Below are 10,527 nucleotides of genomic sequence, written 5' to 3'. Positions count from 1 at the left end.
AGAACATTTTATTCACATCATTTTCATACTCACCAGACCATTCAGTGAGCCCATCTGCAGTGAAGCATCTGCATTCGATATGTTTCTCCACTCTGTTCCTCAGGTTTTTCCTTTAATTTGTCCCCCATCTGATATAGTGAGCGTTACACACCCATACACATGGGGAGATGGTCATTTCACCTGACCTGCCTTTGAAGTGTGCGAGGAAAGTGGAGCACACAGACGTGGAGTAAACATGCATCCACTTTATCAGTCACCACTGATTCAGTGTGCAACCATAACAAATTATCTTAAAAGAGAAAAGTTTACTCTGGGGGGAAGCTGAAGTGAATCAACCATATTTAACCAACAGTAGCAGCTTGTTAGTGCCTTTTTCTCCACATGAGAACACACACTGGTGCTTTATAAATGTTGTTGTGTAATATGATTAATTACTTAATTTAGTAATTAGGAATATCTTTTTCTGATTTATGGGAACATTTCATTGCCAAGCTCAAACAATATCACACACAAAAAATACTCACATGGACACTCTGACCTTTAGCTTAGTAAGATTTCAAGAATGAAAAAACTACTGAATGTGTCTGTAAAATGTCCATTTAACTCTCCAGGATGCTAAAAATAAACACATAAATGCATGTGCATTTGTGATGTCACATCCAGCAGATTCAAAATCAGTCATATAGGCCAAAATATAAGACATTATAGATTGTGATGACATTTCATTTATGGCTCAAAAAGCCACAGCGATAGAAATTGAATTCCCAGCTAAACGATGAGAGTACTAAAACTGTCCACATCTGGTAAGAATACAGATGTCACTGTGAGAGAGGCTAAGCAGTATCTGAATTATTGATGCAGGCTCCTCTGGGCTCGACAATAGAACAATGTCAACACTTTAGGCTGACATTTGTAAAAAAGGAATTTAACCTTCTTATTTGTTTGCTGGATGACTTCCGTCATTGAAAAAGACAGGAAATGACTGCAAGGTGTTGTTTAAAATTTTGCACTGAGAATAACACTGATCCCTGCGCAACTAAATTCCAAACCGGTCTTTAATGGGAAATGATTTTATCAACAGCCCTTCATTTGTTCTCGACAAGTGGTTTGTTCTGGTGTGTTCAAGACTGTTTCACACAGACTTACAGAATAAATCCATTGTTTTAAACCTTTTAACACTGTTTTCCTCTTGTTGGTATGTGTGTGAATATTGTTTGGAAACTGACTGTGAATGAGTAAGAACTGAACTGAGTTATTAAAACCCACCTGCATCTTTTACTCAAAAACAGCAAGTCTGTGTGTAAATATATCATTACACGAAATAAATCATTTTTCAAGTGGAATCCACACTAAAACATAACTCATGTAAGCAATTATTTTCATCCTAAACGGATCAGCACTCATTTTGCTGGCATTATTTTGAAGGGTCTGTTCTATGATTATCATATTTCAGTTATTTTGTTACTGATTACAGAATATGATGGAAAGTAACCAACTACATTTATTACAATAGCCTGCTGTACTTTACTTTAATAATTTAATTTTATGCTACTTTGTACTTGAACTCCACATTATTTCAGGGAAAATATTGTACTTTTTACACCACTACATTTTATGACAGCTGAACTTTGCAGGTTCAGATTAACATTAAAATGCTGCTTACATGTTAATGCAAGTACAGGAATTCTAATAACTTTGATGGAGGGCATTCTGCATAATTTTATTTTATTTTTTATATGTTAAGTATATGTTTCTGTTAATGCTACTGTTCTTTAATTTGTAACAGTATGTTTACGTTGTGGTATCATTATTTTTATCAAGGCAAAGGTTCTAACTACTTATTCCACCACTGATCAATGAGCTGCTGAACTGCATCATGACTGCTCTTAGACTCATGCATGTTCAGTCATGTCTACTGTGCAGTATAGAACATGAAATTAGTTTTAGTGTGGATTATCTTATTATTCAAGGCATATCCTTAGTTTGAGTAAACATCTATGTGATATTTGACCACTTGAGAAATGCAAAATCAAAAGTTGGTCCAAAACATGTAAAAGGAAAAAATATAACTGCACAAAAACATGGACTGCATTTCTCATTGTTCTATCTGCTATTTTTTAGGGGAGCTGAGATGTATTCTGCAACTTATTTCACAAGGGACAGCAATACAAGTGAGAAAAATAATAATAAAAAACTTGCCCTGCAGTCACATATGTGCAGACAGTTAAAGTATCAGTTACCAAAGCTCTGGTTATGGTGCGCCTGTGGACCAATGCGCCTGTGAGACATATTGCGCAACATTTTGGGGGGATTCTCCTCAAATGTGTTTCTGTCCTGTTGTAGTCTAAGTTTGCGGCTGAGCACAAACAAACAGAGAGAGGGAAGTTTGCTGCGAGCCTTTGAAACTGCTGTAATGAACAAGCTGTTCCGCACGATTTGAAAATAATCCGCGTGTCAGTGTCATCTTTCTTATGCAAAGTAGCTGTCTTTGAAGGCGGATCTTTTGGCAGGTTAGACCGGGACGGAGGCTCCGACCAGCTCAGACGAGCGCTGCCACCAAACGCATCAACTGCTTGCTTACGGGAGGAGCATAATCCTGCATTTCTGGGACGCGTTTATTATCATCAGCGTGGATATACATTTGACTTATTTTGCTGAGTGATTCATTTTTTCTGTGAGCAGCCATCCCCGCCGCATTAAGGACTGGAGGAAATTATTTTTGTTGTTTTTCCCAAGTTGTCGCACAAGGACTGAGATCGCACCGCTGCACAGACACAGACTCCGAAAAAGTGACATGAAACATGCGGATGGATGCGTAGGTCTTTTGGAAACAAGCAGGGAGAAAATCGGAGCACATAAGGGTTCTGTTTTAGTCACCACAGACTGATATTCACCGTGTAAGAGACTGAACAAGTAGCTCCAACACTTCAGCCACAAGCTGAGCGCGTGAAAGCATGGACCTGAACGCACGCGACTTGCAGCCAGAAAACATTTTCGGAGCACTGCGGGATTAATGTTTTCATTAAACTCTGCAAACACTAACATGAGGAAGCGATGGTCTTGCAGTAGATAGTTGTGTAAGTTTTCATCAGATTTCATCACTGACTTTTTAATGAAAGAAACTTGTGTGTTGTGGTGGTGCTGAACATTTGGCCTATTTTTTTTTCTTTAAATCAAGAGAGGGAGAATGCGTTCAACTGTTAAACTGAGCCTCATCTGTGTGCTACTGGTCCTGTGGAGCGGTGGGGGTTCAACTATTAGCTCAATAGACCCCGACTGGTCAGGAGAGGGGAGATGTCAGCACATCAACATCCCCCAGTGTAAAGACATTGGCTACAACATGACACGAATGCCAAATCTCATGGGCCACGATGACCAAAAAGAGGCAGCGATAAAGCTGCAGGAGTTTGCCACACTGATACAGTTTGGATGCCACAGTCATCTCAAATTTTTCCTGTGTTCCCTGTATGCTCCCATGTGCACAGAGCAGGTGTCCATCCACATCCCAGCCTGTAGAGTCATGTGTGAGCAGGTCAAGCTGAAATGCTCACCCATCTTGGAGCAATTCAACTTCCCCTGGCCCGACTCTCTGGACTGCTCCCGGCTGCCGACCAAAAACGACCCAAACAACCTCTGCATGGAGGCGCCCAACAACGGCTCAGATGAGCCTCCCAAAGTCTCCCACACCCAGCCTCCAGATTTCAGGCCACAGCGGCCTCTGGGCGGGCAGGACCTGCACCTTAAGGACAGCAGCAGCAAGCAGACGTGCAGCAATCCAGGCAAGTTCCACTTTGTAGAGAAAAGTGAATCCTGTGCCCCCAAATGTTACCCCAAAGTGGACGTGTACTGGAGTCGGGGAGACAAGCAGTTCTCTCTGGTGTGGATAGCCATCTGGTCCATCCTCTGCTTTGTCTCCAGCGCCTTCACCGTGCTCACTTTCCTCATAGACCCGCAGCGCTTCAAATACCCCGAGAGGCCGATCATCTTCCTCTCCATGTCCTACTGTGTTTACTCTGTGGGCTACCTCATCAGACTTTTTGTGGGAGCTGACAGAATAGCCTGTGACAGAGACAATGGGGTGCAGTATATTATCCAGGAGGGTCTGGAGAGCACCGGCTGCACCATTGTGTTTCTCATCCTGTATTATTTTGGCATGGCCAGCTCCCTCTGGTGGGTTATCCTGACCCTCACATGGTTCCTGGCTGCAGGGAAGAAGTGGGGTCACGAGGCCATCGAGGCCAACAGCAGCTACTTCCACCTGGCGGCGTGGGCCATCCCGGCTGTGAAGACCATCATGATCCTGGTGATGAGGAAGGTGGCGGGGGACGAGCTGACGGGCGTGTGCTACGTTGGCAGCATGGACGTCAAAGCTCTCACAGGCTTTGTGCTCATTCCTCTCTCATGCTACCTTATTATTGGCACTTCATTCCTGCTCTCGGGCTTTGTGGCCCTCTTCCACATCCGTAAGATCATGAAGACAGAGGGCGAGAACACGGACAAGCTTGAGAAGCTAATGGTTCGCATCGGGGTCTTCTCTGTGCTCTACACTGTCCCTGCCACCTGCGTCATCGCCTGCTACTTCTACGAGAGGCTCAACATGGACTACTGGCGCATCCTGGCAGGGGAGCAGAAGTGCGTGGACAGCAGTGGGCCGGAGTCAGATGAGTGCATCATGAAGACTTCCATCCCCGCTGTTGAGATCTTCATGGTGAAGATCTTTATGCTGCTGGTGGTGGGCATCACCAGCGGCATGTGGATCTGGACCTCAAAGACACTGCAGTCATGGCAGAACGTGTTCAGCAGGAAGCTTAAGAAGAGGACGAGGAGGAAGGCTGCCAGTGTGTTCACCAGCAGCAGGCCTTACATCAAACCTCACCCATCTCTCAAAGGGCACAGTACTAAGTATGAGCCAACACGGCCCCCTCCAACATGTGTATGAGCTGGCTCTCTTTGTATAAACCCAAAAATACTTGTAAAGCCCTTAACCTAAATGAGACTTTGTGATCAGAGTGCCATCAAAAGAATCAAGGTTCATGTTTTATTTATGCAAACTGCGTTGAAGATAATGCAACGTGAGTTTTTTGTGTGTGTCTTGAGCCATCTCATGCAACAAGAGCTGCCTTTGTTTGAGAAAAAAAAAATCTGCTCCTGGATTCACTTATCCTACTGAGGAACTTGGTAGAGAGAAAAAAAATCTTATTGTTCCCAAGACAAAAAGAGTGGAATAAGCCATTTGGATGTGCCATGGGGTCACTTGAATAATGTGCAATAGATGTTTTCCTTACAGGCAAAAAAAAGACACTTGTACTGTTAGTGACAGATTACAGACAATGAAAGGGACCCCACAGACAATGGAGACAAATGGTCAGAGAGATGAGTGCTGCGTTTGGAGGCTTTTTAATGGAAATCGAGGCAGTGTCATATGTATGTTTGAACTGGAGTGAGAGCAGCTGTTTAAAAGCGCTCAAGACCTTACAAAACTGCCCATTACGAGGCAAATCCATGCCATAAATTAATCAAGCACTCATTATTGAAAAGTTATTTGTACACCCAGTTTGAGTTTTCCTTTTTATTTTGTTTTTGTTCTTTGCTGTTTTATAGCACAAGGGAACATTTGTATATATTTCTAAAAACTTCAGATTTTATAGAAAAATTAATAAAACGTTCTAGTTTTAAATGTTTGTAAAGCCGCAATTGTGTGTTGCTACTGTGTTGTTATTCCTCTCAGCTGGAGTGAGTCTCCATTCACGTACAGCCACATGAAGCTTGTGGTTATGTTTTGGGTTTTTGTTTAATTTTAACAATTGCAGCACTTGTGCTTCCCGCTATTGTACGTAGGTCTGTTGTGGTCATTTTAATACATCATAAAAATCTAAATCATTCACTGTAATTTTGTGAATGTGATGGTATGTTAGAGCTTGGTTTTAACAGTAGGTGTGGCATTCCAAATAGCTTTGAAAAATAATTGACGGAGACAAGGCGATAAAAAGAAACATTTTTACTAAAGTAATAACTGTTTGGTTTTATGAGCAGTTTAGATCCGCTTATAAATGTATACCACTTTTATACATATATAAAAAAAATGACCATGCCTGAGATGTTGGTGCTTAAGTCAACACACACAGGAAGCATAAATAGCGGCACATCTATTCTTGTTTTTAAATGTTCATGAGGAAACAATGGGACATTAACGTTTGTCCCTGGTGGCTGCATCAAAGACAAGTTAAAGTGGAGAAAAAAAAGGCGTAAAAGGATTGTCCATGGCCTTCAATTTGCTTTTTATGTTCAGGCAACAGAGTCATATGCATATAGTTTTACATTTAGTGAGTTAATATTTAATGTGAAATCATGTTGAATCACATTTTATTCACAGATTGGGTGTGGTGTCTTTAATTTGTGCAATGACAATGCATATTTGATTAGAAAGTTTCCCCTCGAAACTGTGTGCAGAATTGCATTTCAGCCAATATTCATAAAGATAGAAAGTGAAAGTGGGTGGTGTCATCAAAAGGACAAATTAACATCTTCACGGTTGTGTTTATTTGACCAAAATGTCATAGCTGTGGCTTACATCAGCGTTTTGATCACCTGTTAATGATTCTTGTTTAGAGTCCCCGCTGCCTTCATGCTGGATGCTTATATAACCCTTTGTATGTTTTCTCCACCTCAGCTGAAGTGGATATACAACTTTATTTCAGTCCACTCTCTCCCTCTCTCCTCCTCTCTCGCTGTGTTGCATGTGTCGGTGCGTATCAATGAAGGGGTTATACAATAATCCAGCTCTCATTCAGGACAGGATTAGACCGTTTGAAGGGTTTGACTTTGAAAAGAGGATCGCTGCAAACCAAAACTACAGAATATCTGTCATCTCTTCTTATCAGCAAAGCATAGTGACATTTCTAAAGACGCATCTGGCCTGGATTTGAAGTAGTTACATATTGACTGAAGCGGTTTTCTAAAGCATGAGCAAACTGAATACATTGTGTGGTATCCCGAGATGTTTGGTGTTAAATGATCCATGTGCTGTCAACAATTTTTAAGGTACTTGCTCTGAGAGCCACAAGTCTAGTCTTGAATCTAAGCAACAGCAATTGTTTTTGTCTTGACAGAGCTGTCAGAACAACAGGAAAACATGAATACTTAGAGTTATTGGCTACATGGACAAGTATGTCAAAACAGAACCACATCATGCAGGAATATTGATGAATGAGTAAGCATAATGAGCATGAAGTTATCCTTCTTTATATTTGAAAGGAAAAAGATGTAGTTTTGGAGTACAAGACCATTTCTACCTTTATCTGCCTCACTTTCAAATCTTTTTTTGAGAGTTTAAAACCTGTGGTAGAGAGTGCTCTCCGGTTTAATAAAGTTTCAGAAGTGTAGTAATGCTTTATCCCGGAGGGCATTCAAGTTCCAGCGTCAACCCAACCCGTTTTAACAGTCAAAAGCACATGACTCACAACCTCTATGTGGCTGAATCAAAGTCAGCCAGTGTCTATTGATACTCTGAGTTGCGAAAAAGGTGTGAGTGCTTCTGAGAGCTTCAACAGAGGCCACCTGGATAACAGCCCCCGAGGTGTCTGGGAAGGCTGTAAATATAAATGACAGTTACCACCCCCCTCCAGGGCTTCTTCAGCCAAGCAGGCTTCACTTCTCTTCTTCTCCTCTCTTCAAAGGGAAAAAAATCCTGCTCAGAGCAAGGGCAAAGTATTGCTGGCAAGAAAGTTTTTTTTTTTTTTTGGAAATCAGACTCAACTGTATGTATTGCTGGATTTAGGCCTGTAAAGTATAGATCTTATACCATCAGATCACAGGTTCTCCAGCCAGGACCGTCTCGGCAGAGTGAAACATCTTTTCGTCTGGTGTTGCTGATCATTAAATGTTGTTCCTTGTGATGACAGATTTTATTTGACAACGCGGGGGAATCCCGCCACAACCATGTGACTAAGGCTGATGAATCTCAGACCATCATATCTCCAAACGTCACGGCACACTCATCCACTTCCTGTCTCATTCTTTCCACTGTGCTGTGCAGGAGATAGCAGTGTCGGCGTTGGCTTGTGATTTGTTGACAAAAAGGAGCTTCTGCTTGTGATCAGTGTTGTTGAAACGGCATCAAACCTTTGATAATGACTTGATTTAATTTAATCTGACTGGTTCGCCAGCGTGCCAGGATTTTCAGCTTTTCACAGTCTGTAATTGAGCTGATGTTAAGTGTCTTTGTGGAACCGAGCAGTATTACAAACATAAAGTCGAAATGACAGAACAATTAAGCCTCCTCTGCAATGTCAAAGGCTGATTCTGGTTCAGAGGGAAAGCAGCGAGGAAACATCACCAGCCTAAAACCTTAAAACTGTGCTTCTGTATCAATAAATAAATGGACTTCGTCTCCATGCCATGTTATTGTATGCGAGGTATTGGAGGAACCTGCGTACCTTTACTTTGTCTGCTGCTTTTGCAAGCAGTCATAAAGTTCTCTGACACAGTGACATAAATCAAGTTGCCTGGATGACTGGCGGCTGAGGCAGCTTCTCTTTGATCAGGCTTCGTGGAGACGCCCCATGTCCTCATCCTCAGCTGCTGCAGCAGCACCTGTTTACTAGTTCAGACCTGTCTGTTTGGAAAGCAGTGCTTAGCCTCTCAATGTCATAGACTCATACATGACGCACACACACACACACACACACACACACACACACACACAACATACACACAAAGGAATTTGGCTGGCACTCGGGGGTGGGTGTGTTTCTTCCAACATGTATGCCCCTAATGCACTAGACCCATACTGATTCTTGGCACATGTTTGTCTTATTAGACAGCTGCTCTAAATGTAAATCTGTCGCCTTTTTGGAGAGTTCTGCCTCCTTTGGCTGTACCAGAGAAGAAAAAATAGTCAGTGCATCATCACAAATGAAACCGCTTTGTTTTCCTGCTGAAGAAGTAACTCAGAGGAAGAGGGTTATTGAAGGAAAAAAAAACTTTACAGAGAGAGCTGCAAGTTTCACAGACCAAAGTGTTATCAGAGAATGCAGTGAAAGCACACTTTCATCCCTGAAGTTCTTCTGGTACATAAATCCAGAGTTCTGAGGATTATGGTTGAATGAGTTGTGGGTGGGCTTCATGTTCTGAATTGATCTATAGCAAAGAATCTAGGGCAGTGTAAGAGTACAGTATATATGCCCGATCTGCAGTAACAAGCCATGCTAACAGCTCACAGACACACACCTCAGTCTGCTGTGGAGGCAGTTGTTCCCAGCCACTGCTGAAGGTGAGAGTAATTACATAAAAACCTGGCAACAATGAGTTCTCTCCCCGCAAGGCGGAGGCAGGGCACTTTTTTCAAATGCATAATGAACTGCCTCGCAGGCCCTCTGCTGATCAAACAAGTGTTTGATAGTGGCTTTGGTTTGAAAGAGGACTGAATATGTTTATTTGCATGTGGAGAAGTGAGTGACTTTGAGGTGGAGATCAGGCAGATTAGTGTTAACTGACAGAGACCTGTGCAAACAGACACTCCCCCTGCATACAAGCAGGGCAGCGGCACACTTCCTCGGAGGACTAGTTAGGCTGAATGCAACATCAGACAGACAAGAGCATGGCAACTCCTGCTACTTTTCAGACATTGTTCTTTGTATGCTAGCCTCCTCCCCCTAAGCCTGGCTCTCTCTCTTTTTTTGTTAGATTTTGGCTCGTGTGGTTCGATGCATGTGAGAGCAGGCACACAGATAGCTGGCAAACTATATGAGAGATGAGAAAAGCAACAATTGGTGGCTAGTAATCAAAGATATTTTCTGAGAATTAATTTAGGAATTTTCCTCAGAACCACATTCCCAATTTGACTCACTTTTGTTTTACAAGAGCAGTACATTTAAGGGAAACTACTGTGCACTAAATACTGTTAAACCTATGGAAAGGAAATAGCAGGTGCAAGGGGATTTTAAGCAGATAGTAAACCATATCAGACCAGAATATCTCATCAAGACTTAATCTTACTTCAAGCAGCATCATCGTCTCTCTCACTGTAAACTTACTCTGAAATGCTTTTTGTTCTGTTACCAGACAAAACTGCACACACCGGTGGAATAACTACACAGAACAAAACTATTAAGTTCCAGCTTTAATCCTCAAAGCACAAGTTCAACATTTTAGGAAATATTCTCATTTGCTTTTTTCCCCAGAGGTAGATGAGAAGATTGATACCACAGTGGCATCAGTCTTATCATCTGCTCTCAGCAGGAAAGCGAATGAGCACATTTCCCAAAATGTCAAACTATTAACTTAACAAGACTGTGATGCACATGCTCACCACCATCACAATGATGGATATGCAACATTCAACACAACATTTGCAGATGTAAGAAAGAAGCATTGTGTTGGCGCCCATGCGCTGCAACGTGACTGAGAAGGCAAGAGACTGTGTGGTTAGAGCGATGTGAATAGTCTGGTGTCAGCTGGAAGCAAGGTTTTCGCTATGGTGGTTTCGCAGCAGACTCTAATCTGCCACCTTTCTAATCCACACTGCAA

General features: G+C 42.2%; 1 protein-coding gene across 1 annotated transcript; it reads left to right on the top strand.

Annotated features, from left to right (window-relative positions):
* Nucleotides 1-2,478: 2,478 nt before the first annotated feature.
* On the top strand, nucleotides 2,479-5,694 carry fzd10 (frizzled class receptor 10). Its single transcript, XM_050051716.1, has one exon. It carries the CDS (start codon nucleotides 3,188-3,190, stop codon nucleotides 4,937-4,939), a length of 1,752 nt encoding a protein of 583 aa, XP_049907673.1. The 5' UTR covers nucleotides 2,479-3,187; the 3' UTR covers nucleotides 4,940-5,694.
* Nucleotides 5,695-10,527: the final 4,833 nt, after the last annotated feature.

This window comes from Epinephelus moara, chromosome 8, assembly GCF_006386435.1.
Source record: "Epinephelus moara isolate mb chromosome 8, YSFRI_EMoa_1.0, whole genome shotgun sequence".
Taxonomy (NCBI): domain Eukaryota; kingdom Metazoa; phylum Chordata; class Actinopteri; order Perciformes; family Serranidae; genus Epinephelus; species Epinephelus moara.
The sequence above is the reverse complement of the archived record's forward strand: the minus strand, read 5'-3'. Positions and strand labels throughout refer to the sequence as shown.

What these genes read in the sequence shown, in the direction of transcription:
- fzd10 (XM_050051716.1), top strand. Translation starts at nt 3,188, where the DNA reads ATGCGTTCAACTGTTAAACTGAGCCTCATCTGTGTGCTACTGGTCCTG.